Source organism: Leuciscus leuciscus (assembly GCF_965113295.1).
Source record: "Leuciscus leuciscus genome assembly, chromosome: 10".
Taxonomy (NCBI): Eukaryota; Metazoa; Chordata; class Actinopteri; order Cypriniformes; family Leuciscidae; genus Leuciscus; species Leuciscus leuciscus.
In genome coordinates this window covers 39,389,251-39,407,258 of record NC_138734.1, presented here as the reverse complement: position 1 = coordinate 39,407,258, position 18,008 = coordinate 39,389,251, and the positions used below count along the sequence as shown (strand labels likewise).

At 37.6% G+C, this 18,008-nt stretch overlaps 2 protein-coding genes across 3 annotated transcripts; one reads left to right on the top strand and one right to left on the bottom strand.

Annotated features, from left to right (window-relative positions):
• Positions 1–375: 375 nt before the first annotated feature.
• On the bottom strand, positions 376–2,354 carry ch25hl1.2 (cholesterol 25-hydroxylase like 1, tandem duplicate 2). The gene has a single exon (XM_082182622.1). It carries the CDS (start codon positions 1,450–1,452, stop codon positions 622–624), a length of 831 nt encoding a protein of 276 aa, XP_082038748.1. The 5' UTR covers positions 1,453–2,354; the 3' UTR covers positions 376–621.
• A 339-nt stretch (positions 2,355–2,693) lies between these two features.
• Positions 2,694–17,892, top strand: LOC309508005 (uncharacterized protein). 2 transcript variants are annotated; one of them, XM_082182512.1, is made up of 13 exons: positions 2,694–2,860; positions 4,238–4,264; positions 7,025–7,729; positions 9,020–9,079; positions 9,155–9,207; positions 9,293–9,437; positions 9,585–9,946; positions 11,284–11,512; positions 13,618–13,735; positions 15,078–15,189; positions 15,337–15,448; positions 16,335–16,447; positions 17,492–17,892. In XM_082182512.1, the coding sequence occupies exons 1-13, from the start codon at positions 2,831–2,833 to the stop codon at positions 17,550–17,552; spliced, it is 2,127 nt and encodes a 708-aa protein (XP_082038638.1). In that variant the 5' UTR covers positions 2,694–2,830; the 3' UTR covers positions 17,553–17,892. The 2 variants fall into 2 exon arrangements, with proteins under 2 accessions (XP_082038638.1, XP_082038639.1); XM_082182513.1 differs by lacking the exon at positions 4,238–4,264 and having other exon boundaries at positions 17,492–17,891.
• Positions 17,893–18,008: the final 116 nt, after the last annotated feature.

Sequence of the window (18,008 nt, the reverse complement as noted above, 5' to 3'; positions counted from 1 at the left end):
TGTGTTTACAAACACAAACACACACACACACACACACACATATATATATACAAATATAATAATATATACTGTATACACACACATATATAAACACAAACTTTTATGTTAGATGCGAGTAATCGTGATTAATCGCTTTGACAGCATATATATATATATATATAAATCATATCAGGTTTCTATAAAATACGGCTTTAAGAATTATGGATAATAAACTAAATCAATTACATTATAGCTTCATTTTACAAAAGTATTTTTTATTTTATTTTTCATATCTGTAATACTAGTGTTTAAATGTTTTTATAAAGGTGTTTTCTAAATTTATATATTTATAAAAATTCTAAAAATGTTATATATTAATATAAGATTTTACCAGAATGGTAAGAATTTAACAAACAACTCATTTCCCTGTAAATGGTTCCAACTTTGGAATATTTTTATATTTAAGTTATTTTATAATGATGGTTTAAAATCATCTGCAGTGTATGTACATTGCATCGATTTAGTTTATTTGTGCTTAAATCCTTCTAGTTGCACTGTCTGTATACAAATGAAATCATTTCCAAAAGTTCTGCCTGAGGCAAACAAACATGCACTTTTAATATACATTTGCATGCATGTTCATCACTGAGATTTAGCGAAACTAAAATCAGCATGAGTGCCGAACAGTTTATCCCAGTGACTAAAATGGGGTGCAAAGTTAGTATTAGGTTTCTGGTGATGCACATCATGCTTGCTCGGACCTCCATAAACACCGAATGGGATCAGACGAGACGTGGACCAAGGGAAATCATATCCGCAGTGGTCTTCCACTGATACATACACGTGGACCACCATGAACATCCAGGTGGTGAGCAGATGACACCTCAGCAGGACAGGGTTGAGCGTGGTCCAGAAGCCCACCGTGACCAGCTCCCACCCCCCGAGGCACTGCGTGGCCAGAGCAAAGGGGGCAGAGTAATTATGGTGGATGGCATGGAAAGTCACATACAGCCAGCGGATCTTGTGATGCAAAAAGTGCCAGATGAAATACTGTAAGTCAAAGAGAAGAAGGTTTCCAGTCACCCCACCTACAAGTTCAAGCAATGTAGGTGCTTGTTCAGGCAGAGGAACGGGAGGTCTCCACAACCACTGTGCCACCGCTGCGGGAAACACCAGAAGTAGGTGATTATAAAGAGTAACTCCACTGCAGTGAAGGAGCATTGCATTTGTGGGCAGCTTGTTGGGTTGAATCTTGTACTGGTAAATAGCTGGCCACTTCTTTCCCACCATGTCGCAGACTAGGTAGGGTACGCAAAGAACAAAATACGATGCTACGGTCAAAATCACTGGAAAGAGAGGAGACCGAAGAGTTTCAGAGTGGTTGAGTCGCACGTAGTCCCACAAAGGCTGCAAAACTGAGTCTTGTGACTGGTAGGCCTCCCAAATAGTCTCAAACACACGCACTTGTGTCATTTTCAAAATGTATCCGAATATATTTCTTTCAGCATCAAATAAAACTCTTGTTTAACTCTGTTAACGACATTCTCCTGGAGGTTTCATGTGGCTCAGGTATCTGATGACTTCTTTGTACTGAAATATTTATACACTCATTCAGTTTGTAAATTATTTAGGGGTGTATTTTGATGTAGACATTGTTTACATAACGTAATGAATATATTTATTTACATTATAGGATTTAAAGATGTGTTTTAGGACAGTTTGGATATGAATTTATTGCTCAGTACTTGAACTTGCCCGGACATGCTCTGTTGTAATTCTACTCCGTAAAGCAAGAGGGCGTCGATGATATCTAGTTCAAACCACTGAAAAAAAATAAACAAATAGAATGCCGATTAGCATAAAGCTGCATTAAATGGGCGTGGCTTTGGCCCATACGTTCTCTCTGATTGGTCAGCTATGATTGGGCCAAATAGCCAATTCTTCACCGTGTATTTTTAATTCAGTGAATATTAACAGTTCTCACTGTCATTATTCCGATGGTAATTATTTAATTATGATGTCGGTAAGGTGCAGCAATCGTGCCGTTTCTACACTCAGGGCAGGCGATGATGCTATTACAGGTATAAAAGCCGCTTTCTTCATGAGAGAGCAACAGGCGCGACGAAAAAGGAGAAAATTGTACAGTTCACAAAGAAAAAGGAAATAAATGTGAATGGTCACGCATCAGACCCACACATCAGCAGTCGAGAGACAGCAGCCAGTCTGGAACAGAGGAGCAACCGCCCCCATTCATCCACAAAACTGCTCCTTTAAAGCAAGAGAGAGAGCTAGGCGTCCCTGTCGCTATTTCCTGTAATGTAGGACCGTTTTTATCATCCAGAGGACCAGCCACATATACATAGCCAGAAAGAGAACCGCTGCTTGCTTTTCCAGAACGGTGCCGAAGTAGATGAGGGTGTCACGTGGTACATGTTACTTTCTTCCGCGCTGGTCAGTTTGGACGAATCACAGTTGCTCTTGATTACATACTAAATCGTCTTTTACAAATCATTGCTGGAGCAGATTTTTAATTTAGCAATGCTATTATTTCAGGTACCAGTAAACAGATTCAAACGATTAGGCTTTTTAGTGTGAAAATATCTCCAGTAATGCAAAAAAATGTCTTGAGATTTTAATGCGCATCAATGGACGGTTATATTTTTTGAGCCAGCAAAGCGTCCCCTGGAGGAAGATAACGTTTTGTTTCATTTTTGTTTCATCTAACACATGCCTCTTAATCTTAGAAACTCATGTGTTTATGCTAACGTAAACGTAAACGACACAGAGCGACAGCAATAAACACTGAGGGATTGGGACAGTTTATATTGACTACAAGGTGGTATCCGATTCAATGGAGTCAGAAAGTGCGGGTGTGGTGCAGGTTAGTGGCAAATCTGTTGGGTAACATTCACGACAAATGTCCACCAGTCATTTTGACCAGTGCTATAAATAATGACAGTATCGCCAACATGAGTAATCCGAAACAACATGGTATTTTTAACAGCCAAACTTTAAGTTTAGCAGCACTTCCTGATTCCGAAGTGCGTGTTAGCAGTGTTCGATTCCTCGGTAAATGAATCGTAAATGGAATCTTTTCAAAGAATCAGATGAATAGGTTCATTTTGAATATCAACTTTGTATTAATAAAACATAATTAACACAGATAATAAAAGTGTAAATCAGTATCAACATGAACATTAGTGATAGGAGAAATAAGCTTTGCGAAATTTTGAATTAAAATGAACCAGTTGATTCGCTAAATGATTCAGTGTTTCGAAGCACTCGGCTCAAAACACAACCTCTTGCGGCACTTGCTGGTCAAAACGGTGTAAATTCACCGAAAACTCTGCCCAAACATGTAATTACACCTTTTACAAACCTATTGCAAATGTTTAATGTAATCTGCAAATGCAAATGTAATCTATTAAATGTTATTTACGTAGTACCATTAACCCTGTATATATATTTAAATGGAACAGGTCATTGAACCTGTTGGACATATGTTTGTATATATATGTATGTATATGTATATATGTGTGTGTGTGTATGTGTATGTGTATATATTTGTGTACAGAGAGTATATATTTACAGAGAGTTTTTGTATATATACAGAGAGTTTTTTTTTTACGATATCTTAAAAAGTTTGCATATGTATTTTATGTTTTGAATAATATTTGACACATCAGGCTTTTATGGTCCATATAAGAGAATTTGTAGCTCATACTGGAGGAGGAGGAGGAGGAGGAGGAGGAGGAGGAGGAGGAGGAGGGACACTCATTCAGAGGCCCAAACTGAGCAGAAATTGACAATTTGATGCTTATTTATATGGCCTAAAAGTTAGATGAAATTCTGATAGCTTTTAATGTAAATTAGTTATAAGTATAGCAGACTACTTACATAAAATGCACATAAATATCAGTTTGTCACTCTATTATCTCCCAATAACATGTCTTAGTAAGATGATATTTAAATGCTTAGTTTTATGATTAGAGCTCTGTAGTTTTAATTGTGGATGTCAAAAAATAAAATTCAATTCAATTATGATTCATAGATATATATATATATATATAAAAAAACATTCCTCAAAGGCCTGATGCATCATATTTGCTACTCACATTTTAACATGATTTGTCATGATATTTATGTATAGTAAACCTAAATTGCTTCAGTCCGGTAAATGGTCATATGGAAATATAACTAACAATATGAAACTTATTCGTACATTTACTTTAAAAAAAATGTATCAAAGATTTCACAGCAAAAAGACGTGTACCACGACCTGAAGGTGGATATTTTTACTAGATATTTTTATAGAATTATACTAAAAGACCTTTTTTATTACTAAAAAGAAAAAAAGGCCTTTTAGTATATCATGTTAATAATTTAGAGGCCTTTGAAAATCACATATCAAATATGATACGATACAATATAGGCTTTATAGGGTTAAATGTGAAGGTTTTGTAAAATTTATGTTCTTTTTGTTTTGCTAATGCTTGTTTTGGGTGTTATTAGGCAGGGATTGGCAAATTAGGTCAATTAGAAGCTATTAAATATTCTCCTTTTTGTATTATAGATGCATAAGTATTATGCATTGATTGAATCAAAAGATTCGTAAATGTTTAGAAGTTTAATGAAGCAGTGTTACAAAAGTGCCCATAACAAATGCACATACATAAGGCTTTATTAGATATGTTAATTGTCTACTATTGTCGATGGTCCCGTGAAATTCCAATAGCATAGATTCCTATTGAAATGACTAGCTTTCGCCTCTGAAAAATTGCAGAGCAGTGCTAAAGGTGCGGTCACATCAGAAAAATTACATGGACATAAAAGAGTGACTTGTCAAATTTGCAATGCATGAACCGCTACTAGAAGCCACTTTCAAACCAAGCAATTTTCTGTTGATCAACGCAGCAAATTCACATGACCAACATGAGCGAAATCTGCTTCGGGACATTTTTCACCTCACGTGTGTTTGATTAGGGTTGGAGCTAAGCTCTGCAGGACAGTGGACCTTGAGGGCCAGAGTCGAGAACCCCTGGTCTAGAGCATTGTAAAAGAACTATTGAATCAGTATAACCAGTTCACTTAATGAACTGTTCGAAGGAGCCAATTGGCTGAAATGTTGAATGATTACAAAATACCTTTCTGTTTACTCTAATTGGCATTTATTGGCTGAACTCTATTTTACCAGAATTATCGAATCATGTCATTTGGTCATTAACTACTTATTATTGTGGAAACATGGTTTAAAGATTTATTTAATTTATACTCAGTTAGGATCACAACTTGAAAAAAAAAAAAATGCTGTATCACGCATCTAAATCTGCAGTTCAGTTATATCTTTGTTGTCATATAAAAGATATTTTAAAGGCACACTATGCAGTTTCCGTTTTCTCAAACAGCGACCCCTAGAGTCGCTGTGGAGTACTTGTATTTAACGTTACTGCAGTAAATACCACTCACGCAGAGCCGTCTCTTCCGACCGCGCTTTCTTCGTCGACTCTGCCATGATTCACGTCTGAAATGCGTGCTAGTGTCTTCCATAGAGGCGGCTTCATATGTTGTTGATGTATGTGACGTCGTGCCGTAAAGCAAGTCGTGATTCTCGCGAGATTTGTCGGGACGCCACTTCTATGTTAGTGGTTAACAGTTTAGGACCCAAGGACCAGATGTTTGAAAGAAGACCGGGAGTCAGAATTATAAAAAATTGAAGAAAAGTTTTACTGAAGATAGTTTGCAGTTTCATGAGCAGAAGTTCAGCTTCAAGACTCACACAGGAGTTCGTAGGCCGCCCCGCTTACAGTTACAAAGATCACAGCAGTTATACCATTTCCAAGGTCTAAGCTACGTCATTGCTTACAGGTTGAATGATTCTGATTGGCTAAGAAATAGATAAACACAGTAATTTTCAACACATATACAGATAGACTGAAGCATATCTCCATAGATTATGCAGCTGACACTCGGACCCTGAAGTTAGGCACGTCGTGGCCTTCCAGGTCGCAGATTTCTCTATGTCTCGAACAACAACTCAACAGTCAATCTCCAACAATGCCAGTGGTTCCTTAACCTGTAAGCAAGAAGACAAACACACACACAGACACACAGCTTTTCCAAGGTTGGATTTGGCCAGGCTCTAACTATAAACAGGAGTCTCGTCTCAAAACATCAAGATAACAAGTTCTTTCTCTCAGGATAGGACATTTTAGTCTAAATGGAAAATATAGGCTTTAAACTGAGAAATGGTCCCTTAAACTATAGACTTCAATGACCCCAGTATGTTTAAACACGTTGAAGACCTTTCTCAAACACAAAACAAGTCCCCATTTCATTTCTGGAAGCCGGCTAAATGAGCAAGCACTGTTATTGCATTCAAATATCAAATACAGACATTAAAGAATACATGAAAAGAACATTTCAGTAATCACACCGGTAACTTCAATAACAAAATAAAAATCTCCAGAGAAGTAATTCAACTCATGTGATATTTAGAAGGAAAAATATTGATTAATACCTTGATTATAATCACTCATTATTATATTAACTCCCCCTCCGCTTTGCTATCGGGATGATTCGCCCTCCTACAAGTTTGTTTACCATCAAAATTAAACATGAAATCAAAATTTACCCTATTTACTTTGTTAGCGCATAATTATTATTACTAGTCTTGTGGTGAACAATTAATCCGTGCAAGTTAATACACAGAAAAAAATTGTTTGCCGTGGTAATCTTTAATCAAAATCTGAAAAGTTACTTCCGGTCTGGAATGGCGTTCCTTTTCTGATGACGTCAGTTTGACGGCTTGGGTTGAAAACGCTTAACCACTCGCCTCAAACCCTCAAACCGTTAGTCTGCGATGAGCGAGAGATGGAGAGGAGGAGCGCTAGAGTAAAACCCTGCCCTCTGTTCAATATTCCCTTTCACTTGGAAATACGTCACAACACTGGAGAAGAGTCGTTTTCAACTTCCGGTTCACAGGGGACTTTAAGGTACAAATCTTGCATAGTGTGCCTTTTAATTTTGTTTTATTTATGTTTCACAGTCATTGGTTCCTGAGGATGAACCAGCCCCTTCTGTGTCGGTTGAAACGGAAAAGGACGACTCAAGCCACGATACTGAGATTAGCAGTAAGGAGACTTCACAGAAGGCCAGTCAGGTGCAGCAACTGTGCCGTTTTTACTCTCAGGGCAGGCAATGCTATTACGGGAAAAGGTGCCGCTTTCTTCATCAGAGAGCTGCAGGTCCATTGAAAGAAGGAGAGAATGGTACGGCTCACAAGGGGAAAGAAGGAACCGTGGATGGTCACGCATCAGACAAACAACAGCAGTCGAGCGAAAACAGCCAATCTAGTACAAAGAAGCATCCGCCTCCATCCGGCCACAAAAGTGCTCCTGTGAAGCAGGAGAGACCGAGGCGTCCCTGCCGCTACTTCCTGTCTGGGTTTTGTGCAATGGAGGATCAGTGTCGCTTCTTGCATCCACAGCAGTTTCCGCCCGTGAAGGACCAGCCTCACGGCCCGAGAGAGAGGAGCAGCTTCAGGCCTTCCGCTCCAGCCCCACGACCAGCTAAAAGTCACGAGCAGGTCAAACTGGCTGATCTTACCGAAGAAGTCTGCAAGCAGCTGAGAGCCACTGAGATCGCTCAGCTGACGAAGAGATTTACGAAAGACAATCTCATCGTGCAGGAGCGAGAAGATGGAAAGCTGACCTACTACAGAGTCACGGTTCAAGCCACGGATCCTGACTGGGTAAACACTTATTGTATAGAACATAAAGTTAATTAAAGTGCCCCTATAATGCTATTTTAAGGTTCCTAATTTTGTTACGGAGGTCTCTTACAATAGGTTTACATGCATCCAAGGTCAAAAAACACTTTCATTTACTCATAATATACATTTCAGCATCACCTCTTTTCACAATGTCAGAAACAGTTCGATAAAGGATTCAGTCTCTAAACCCCTCCTTTCCGAGAGACTACTCTGCTCTGATTGGTCAGATGGCCTCGTCAGTTGTGATCTGCCACTTACAGGGCGTAACGGATACAAAACTTCCATTACCATATTTGATTTTCACTTGATACACAGTGATACGAACAGTAACGATTGGGTTGGTTTTACTGTATCAATTCTGGTCCTCATCCTTTGGAAGTGCAGGCAAAGTGGATTTGCTTTCGCAGCGCAGAAAACAGCATCTTCTCGACATGTCGACAGTGCAAACTTTGCAGCCCTTTTACATTCACAAACAGTTACACACTACGTGAAACGTAATATCCGAAAAAGCATAATAGGGGCAATTTAAAGTACAGAGCGTGCATAAAGAGAAGCAGAACCAAAGAGCAACCATGTGCCTAATGGCAAAGTCCAAGTTAGTATAATAGAATGGGAATATGGGAACACTGAAGTATTGAAGTATAACCTTAATATCGGTATCATACAGCTGATTGTGCAAAACTTAACGAAAGAAGATTAAGAATGGATTACTTTCGTATTACGCTTGTTTGCATAACTAATTCAGACTTATTGAATGTTACATAAGTCTAAATGGATTTTTATACATATAAATCTTTCAAACAATGTAGGTGTTTTATGTAGCCTAATCATTTTAAAGTCCGCAGGAAAGTCTGTAATATTTTTTTTATGTTATTGAAAGAAGTCTGCATTTAATTTATAAAAAATTAATAAAAACAGTAATTTTGTGAAATATTATTAAAATTTAAAGTAACTTTTCTATTTTAATTTATTTTAAAATGCGATTTATTCCTGTGATCAAAGCTGAATTTTCTGCATCTCCAGTCTTCAGTGTCACATGATCCTTCAGAAATCATTCGAATATGCTTATTCGGTGCTCAAGAAACAGGGATTATCTTATTATTATCAATGTTGAAAACAGTTGTGCTGCTCTTTCAGGATTCTTTGATAAAGTTGAAATGATCAGCTTTTATTTGAAATAGAAATGTTTATAACATTATCATTATCTGAACATTATTATTATTATTATTATAATAAAGCTACACTGATAATGTCTGTTATTATTTGCAGCCATATGATCTTAACGAAGTGGACATCATGGTCAGCTTTCCTGAGAGTTACCCTCAAGAGGTGTGCGTCTTTGAAATCTTTCAATTTTGATGTTAAAATGTATGTTTTTTGCTAATAAAAGCTAACGTATCATAGGTTTTCACTGTGGATGTCCCTGAGGACCAGGAATTACAATCACTTATGGGGAGGTGAGAAGAACTGTTTATATTTCACACACTGTGCATACAAATATAAACTGATATCAACTATTTGTTTAATGGTGTGTGAATGCAGACATGTGCAGAAGGCCTCCGAGGAATGGCTGAGGGCTAAACATGCCACTAATCAGCTGATGGGTAGAGTCGAGCTGCTCTTCAGGCCATACTTGCGCTGGCTGGATCGTAGTATGGAGAAACTCTTCACTGAGGGGGCCAGACAGGTGAGACTCGCACTCGCCTGGGAATATAAAACAGCCAATCAGATTACAGCTGAGAAGTGTCTTCCAGTTATGCATCAGACTGTCAGTGAACAGACTCAGGTCAACCTAGATCTCTAGTATTAATACCTTTCAAATCTCTCTTCTCAGTTGAAAAAAGACGTTGACCTAGAGAGGGCTGGAATACAGTTTGTTCCCTATGAGCAGCTCAAGGTCACAGTTTTTAAGAACACATCCAAGAAATCGGACACTCCTGAGCGTGTAGTGTCACTCACAGTGGCTTCAGGGGAGGAGGAGGAGGAGGAAGAACACGATGAAGCTGGAGTTGAGGAGGATGAGGAGGATGAAACTGCTCTTGGTATTGATGGGGAGGAAGGCGGCCACCAAGTGGAGAACATAAAAACAAGAGATCGACGAAGAGGTACTGAAATCAAACTGCTGGGTCTGATACTGGGAGAACAAACAGCTACTGTGACGGCCAGTCGGATCTCAGTGTCCCTGAAGTGCAACAGGTGAATTTCAATCCTTTTTCAAACCAAACTAAAACATTTCATTTCAGTTTTCAGATGTTAATCAGAGATCAGAACTCTAACCTTTTTTTATACCTGGTATTTACATCTTCAATGATCCTATCACAACAAGTGGTCGAGACGGATGTTTACACCAGGTTTTAAGGCCCGTTCACACTAAGGATGACAACTATAAAGTTTTAATAATTGTTCTAATTCTATTGGAATTTTATATTTAGGGGCATTTAAGGCCCGTTCACACCATATATACTATATATATACTATACTATACTACAGTATAGACCTTATGTAGCCCCGCCCCTTTTCAGCGCTGCGCTCATTGTCTTTTGACTTCCGGTCTGTATTTTCACAGCGATTTTGTGTGTTTATTAATGAACGGCTCGTTTTAAAATCTTCCCGGTCGACTGACATTTGTTTAGTCATCTGCTTTAAACATTACAGTCCTCATGATAACTTTCTTTAACTTTACATTAAGTAAATCCACTTCAAAAGCTAATTACTCCTGGACAGCAATGCCATAGAAATATACAGAGCGACAGCAAAATGGAAGTTAAAAGACAATATTCTAAAGAAAGATGGCGGCGCCCTCGTTTCTCTGGCGCATAAGGTCTATTACATATACATATACTATAACAATAACTAAATAAGCGTCCACACCAGAGGACGATATTGTTCTTTTTATTCTATGCATGCTGCAGTTATGCCGTCTGCTGCTTTAAATGCTCGAGCTCTTTAAAGTCTGGCGGATTCTGATTGGCTGTCATTGTTTTTATCGTTCATCAGCTGAAAAAAAAAATTATTCTGAAAGTAAAGTTTGTCAGCTCTTGAGTCTATGGCAGCCCGTAGAACCGCTTGTGGGAAAATTATGAAATTTGGCAAAAAGATGATGGACAGTCTGGACATTAATCACAACCAATTTGGAGTCTCTAACTCATTCCCTCTAGCGCCACCAACTGTCTAAATTTGCACTCACTTTTGAACCATAAGGGCTAGGAACAAAAATATTTTTTTCTCCGATTCCATGGCTATTTTCAGTTTGAATTTTATGCTATTTTGAATTTTGTCGTAAAATGCTGTATTTTTAAAAACTCATTAGCATATCATTATGATACTTGGTATGTGTCATCGCCACCATGCCCTGAATATACTCAAAAAGTATAATGTTGAGAAATACACCTATATTTAGAGCTGTCCATTTATGATCGCCAAGGTCTGATGTCAATACCAGGTGCAAGCAATGGCCTCTTATTTCTTATTACAATTGATCACAAACTGCCATCAGGCATGAGCGCAAAATATCCATGTTTGGCTTTTTGTAGGTGTAAAGTGGACGCCGACCTGACCCTGACGGGGCGTCTGACCTGTGCTGCTCAGTGTGAGAAATGTGGAGCAGAAATCAGGGTGACCTTCAGACCTACTATGATGCACCACTACAGTGATGTTTTGGGCTATATGGACCTAAAAGCAGCTGTGCCTGTAGACCTGGTACTGCAGGACTCCGAGTTCAGTGTTGGATGCCTTAACTGCAACAAGGAGGACACAATTCAGGTCTGCAAAGATTCAGGTTCAACATTCAGGTTGATTGGGATACGTTTTGCCATTGAGATTACCTAAATTCACCCTATATATATATATATATATATATATATATACACACAGAAGTCAACATTTAAAGTGGATCAAAACCTTTCATCAAAGTTATATGAATTTTGAACAATACCTGTTCTTGTCTTAGGACAACTTTGATTAACTTTTTTGATCCACTGTTGACTACTGTCTTACATATATTAGGGCTGGGGGAATTAACGCGTTAATCTTTGCAATTAATTTGAGATGTTTAACACGTAAAAAAAAAAAAAAACGCAATTAACGCAACACCTTTTCTTTTTTTCTTTTTTTTTGCCTCGTTTTAATGACTTTCATGCCGCCCATCCGTGTTCTGCGATCAGGTTTCACGAGCGGGTTTTTTCCGCTCCGTGTGTGAGCCACGTTCTATGGCAAGCCGTTTTAGCTTAAATTGAACCCAGCGTTACTCGTCATAAATGCATTTTTACTAGTAAGAATTCAATTAGAGAGCTCTACAATTCAATTCTTACTAGTAGCAATTACAATTAGAGAGCTCTACAAATGAATTTTTACTAGTCATATGTCTCCATTGACTTCCATTAATTTTTAATTAAGGAGCTGTACAAGAATTACAATTAGAGAGCTCTACAATTGAATTGTTACTAGTAAGAATGCAATTGCAGAGCTCTTTAGTCCTATTATTACTAGTAACAATTCCAATTGGAGAGCTCTCTAATTCAGTTGTTACTAGTAAGAATGCAAATGCAGAGCTCTTTAATTCAATTACAGAGCTCTGCAATTATACATATCTTTGATTCGTATTTTTACTTGTAAAAATTCAATTAGAGAGCTCTCTAATTGTAATTCTTACTAGTAACAATTAAATTGTAGAGCTCTCTAATTGTAATTCTTACTAGTAACAATTCAATTGTAGAGCTCCGTAATTAAAAATGAATGGAAGTCAATGGAGACATATGACTAGTAAAAATTCATTTGTAGAGCTCTCTAATTGTAATTGCTACTAGTAAGAATTGAATTGTAGAGCTCTCTAATTGAATTCTTACTAGTAAAAATGCATTTATGACGAGTAACGCTGGGTACAATTTAAGCTAAAACGGCTTGCCATAGCGTTCTCCATTCTGTGTGTGTGTGTGTGTGTGTGTGTGTGTGTGTCGGCGCGCTGCGCTCTCTGCTCAATGTTCCGCTCTGTGTTTGCGCTGCGTGTTCTGCTCTGTCGTTAACGGCCCAAACGCTCCAATCATGTACCGATCACGCAGTGGAGAAGCAAAGTCCACTCAAATAAACGTGAAATGTCTCAGTAGTAGACTTCTGTTTGCAATAGCCCTACTGAGCTGGTATAGTCATGCTGGCAACGATGGTAAAATGACCTGCTCTGATCACATGCTCTGGTAATAATAGCTTTGTAGGACTATATTTTATTTAGATAATTAGTTAAAAAAAAAAAAATTATACTGTTAAATTGATTATGTTGATTGATTATTGAAAAAGAATAATATATTGATATATTGATGTTTAATATTATTTTAATATAGGGCTATTTTCTGTTGCTTTTTTTTCCTGTGTTGTTTAATTTAATTAGGTGATTCTAAGTTTAAATATTGATGATTACAAGCTTGGGGAAAATGCAATTAATTGCAATTAATTACGGCAAATTATGCAATTAATTAGTTAAAAAAAAATTATCGATTCCCAGCCCTATATATATATACACTCTCTCACACACACACACACACTACTGTTCAAAAGTTTGAAGGCAGTACGATTTTTTTATTTTTTATAAATTAGTAAAAAGTTGTTTTTTATAAATTAATTCAGCAAGAATGCATTTCCCTGATCAAAACTTTTATTTTTCAAATAAATTCTATTTAACTTTCTATTGATTCAAAGAATCCTGAAAAAAAATGAGGATGTTTCTTGAGCACCAAATCAGCATATTAGAATGATTATATTATTATTCAGATATGATTATAATTCAGCTTTTATGGTATATTAAAATGGACTAATAATAAATTATTTACATAAATGCAGTTCTCACACAACAAACTTTTTTTTTTCTTCTTTTCTAGAATCTGACCTATGGGCAAAACTGGGAACAAAACTGCCAACATTGTCATACCAAACTCAGGATTTTTGTGGAAGCGACACGCTTTCATTTCATTCAGCCAGAGACCAGAAATCAGACAGGTCTGAACCTTGTCCTATATCCTCACTGATTCTGTACAGTTCTTGTTTCTTATGCTTTGATATTCTGTCAAGAATTAGTCTCGTGCAAGGGATTATTTAACACCGGCACCTGGTGTTCCACTAAAGCTTATCCAGGTTAAAGGGATTGTTCACCCCAAAATAAAAATTGTGTCATTGTTTACTCGCTCTCAAGTTGTTCCAAACCTGTATAAATGTCTTTAGATATTTTTAAGAATGTTTGTTACCAAGCAGATCTTGGGCCCCATTGACTACCATAGTATTTTTTTCCTACACCTGTACCTGTAAACAGTGTTGGAATTATACCGTGAGCTTCGGGGGGTACAGCTATTTCGACTGGTGACGTCACTCTCCATTTTATATAGGCTTACACACTATATGCAAAAATCCCTGAATATTAGTGCAGATTCCCTCTTGTTAAGACATTAAGAATGAAATTGCACAAAATGATAAATCGCCTCATTAAACCTCTCCCCGTGTCAGTATATCTATGGAACTCCTGCTACGGCGTGTGATTGTAGGCCTAATGTTTTTAAGTTAAGCAACAGCGATGGTCGTGGTCGCTGAGTGGAAGGGAGACCTCCGGTTAAACCATAGCGATCTTGCTACTCAATGTTTTTCAAAGGTTGGCTATCACTATGTCACAAAGGCAGTGCAATATTAGACAAATGTATGGCCACCGCCTGTAAACCCATTCGTATATCAAGCATTTGCAGCCTACACTGTGCATTTGCTTCAGTTCGTCAGTATTTATTCCCACCATATACAGTTCTGAAAACCTGTTTAGATGACGAGCTGCTCATAACATTTACCACAAAGCACAACGCATGATGATATACATGGCAGTCAAAACCATAGGCAGAGATTAAAGTTGATTCAGCCACATGCTCTTAATTTTTCACTGACACACCAACGCCTGCGCCCGTACCCGGTGGGTACGTTTTGACAGCTAGTGAAGTGATATCAAAGAACACAGTCTGAACGTACCAGAGAAATGGTACAGCCCAATGGGGAGTGAGGGTTTTAAAAATCGTATTTCATTAGATTATTTCCTGAATAGTTGGTATGCGATGGTAATACTGCATTTAAATACATACAATTTTGTATAGGCTAACATTATATTTTATTAAAAAAAATTCAGTACCCCCCAAACTATTATTTTCATCCCTTTTGGGAGGGTCCAAGTCTCATCTAGGGGGGTCGGACCCAAATTATTGGTTAATTGGTGTGTTTTCTGATGCCCTGTGGTTGAGGAGATTCCAGACTCTCTTTGTAAATTGCATTGAGCGTAAAGCAGCATATAAATAAAACAATTATTTTACAGGTGGAGCTGCTCAATACACTCGACGCTACAGAGACCCTGCAGTTCAGCAAGGGAAACCCCTCCCTGAAAAAGGCGCCTGCAGGCATTTCAAACAAAGTCACCGGTGGCTAAGGTAACTATCGGCAACAGCGTCTGGGTCTGTAAGAGGTTTATTCTGTCGCAGAAAATTTTGTGTACCGCCAGGTCCTCTTGTTTGACCTATAAAATGCCCTTGGCTCGTATTTAGGAGCCGTCTTGCATTAATGGTCTCTCCTGCCAGATTTCCATGCTGTGGTCGGGCGTACCCATGTGATGCCTGCCATGATGAGGATCAGGACCATCTGATGGAGCTGGCCAACAGAATGATCTGTGGTTATTGTGCCAAAGAGCAGGTCAGCAGCAGGTCATGCCGACAGGATGAGGATTATTTTCACCTCAATCCCCCCTAACCTAAATATTACGTCGAAATTAGAGACAAACTAGGCAGGCTGCCCGTTTAAACCTTTTGGCTTTTGGAAATATTACAACAGAGGATTTGACCCACATTTTGTCAAGAACACGACATTTGTTCTAAAAGGATGAATGGGTTCAAAACAATGAGTCTCATCTAGATTTTCCATTGGGCATCAGATGATGACACTGTACTAAAATGTCTTTAGAAATCTATTAATATTACCATGAATTGCTTGGAACCAACAATAGGCTAAATTATTAGGAAAATTAGTCATTTTGGCTTTAAATGTGTTGAATTTAGGTGTTTTCATGAAAGTAAAACGAATAGATCGGCACAAACTGTTTATCCTGCTTTTAAAGTCAGCGTGAACCAGAAGTTGTGACCGACTTTACTTCAGTTTTGTGACGTATTTTGCGAGTGAAACGGAATATTGAATTGGAAAAATAGAGGGCGTGGCTTGTTTTTGTTTTTTTTCACTGGAAATTTATTGGATCTAGAAAAGTGGGCGTTTCATTCAGCTCGCTGTCAAAGCAATTTTCATTGTAGTATTTTTCTCATCATTTTGGAGAATGAATTTGCACCTTAATATTGTAGAGATTGTCTAGACACATGTCCGTTGACGTCATAACTAAACTAACTGTTCAACAAAATTCCACTGTATATTATCTATTGCTTTTCTCTTATTTTTCTATGCAGAAATTATACTTTTTTCCCTGCTGTCTACAACTGTGGCCCATTTTTTGGGTCTCTACCCAACAATTGAGAACCACTGGTGTATAATATACTTAAGATTTTTGACTTCTTGTTGTGTTTTCTCCTTCTAGCCATACGGCAACGGTAAGCCATGTGTTGGTTGCGGAGGTATGATGACAAGAGGCGCCTTCACAAGCCACTGGGAGGGCGGACAGGGCTGTAGAAACAAGGCTAAGATGAGCAGGTATGTGTCATATAAATATAGCATACTGTAATATTTCCCTTCCACCTACTGTTACATATGTTGCAACTTGCCAGTGATTAACTTAGAACTAATAGTTGTTGACAAGCCTAGAACATGGTTAATTTTTAAAGGGGTCGTATGATGCTTTTTAATGTTTCCCTTTTCTTTTAGTGTGTGTATACGATCCGTAAAGTCACAGAGCTCATAGTCTCCCCCAAAGGAGGATTTATTCTATCTAACAGAGAACACTGATCCAAACCTGCCTAAAACACCTCGATCGAAGCCCAGATGTTACTTTCTCAAACGTCTACGTCACATTGTGAAATATTAGAATAATGCCTGGCCAAAAGTATACGCAAAGAGAGAAGGCGAGGTTTCAGTGAAGTGTAGTGTTGTCATGTCACAGAGATGCAAAAACAAAACCACTTAGTTTAGCCTTCTGAAAAATGAATGAAATTACGAATCAGCGGTAAAGATTTATTTATAATGCTGTTCTTGAGCAGTACAACCCAGAAGTTTGCTTGTTTACAGTGAACAGCTTCTCTACCGAAGTCTACTTACCACCATTCTGCTCAAGTAACGCTTGCAAAGTTGGTTCCAGTCGATCGGCTTGATCATCCGGTAAAATCAACGACATTATCAACTGTGTGTTTACAATTGCTTAAAGCCTTGTAATATAGTTACATTTCAAACACATGCTTGAGGTGTTTGGCCAATCAGAGCACTCTGAGCTTTTCAGAAGTAAGGGCTTTGTAGAAATCAGCACGTTTCAGAAAGACTGGGAATAGAGGGGCTATAATAATGTACAGTATGTCAAAAACATTTTATTTTTTTTACATTTAAAGCATGTTAACCTATTATATTACACCCAATATTCACCCAATAAAATTAAAATAGCATCATATGACCCTTTAAAGCAAATGTAAACTGTTGGTGACCCATGTGCTCTAAACGAATTGGACATGAGTCATGACTTGATCATGAACGTGTTTTTGTCTCTGAACTGCATATGAACCTTTGTTGCTATCTTATTTTTCTATACAGGAATGACCGGCACAAATACACCAACCTACGTAAAACGGTGGCAAGAAAAAAAAGTGAATAATGATACCAAAGGATCTAATTTTCAGCCAATCAGATGATTCATGGCCAGGTCTTTAATCAAGTCATTTATGTTACATTTTTAGACATTTCAGATGATTTCACAAAATTGTTTTCTTGCAGTTTTTGTAGAAATAAATAAACATATTATGTACATAAATGTACTCGCACCTTTGGCTTTAGATTGCTTACGAATATCTGAAATAATGCTCAAATAATCATGAAAACTTTGATTTTTTTTTTAATGCAAGCACTAAAATTCTAATTATGGAGACTTGTATCCAAAATGTAGTAGTTGAATAAGCAAATTATGGACTGCAAAATATTTCTGTGCATTTTCTATGATTTCAATGAAAATAAAATTATGTAAAAAAAAAACTAAAAAAAAACATCTGGTTGTTGTTGTTATTATTAATTGAGAATGTGATATGCAAAATATTTAATTCAACACTGAATATAT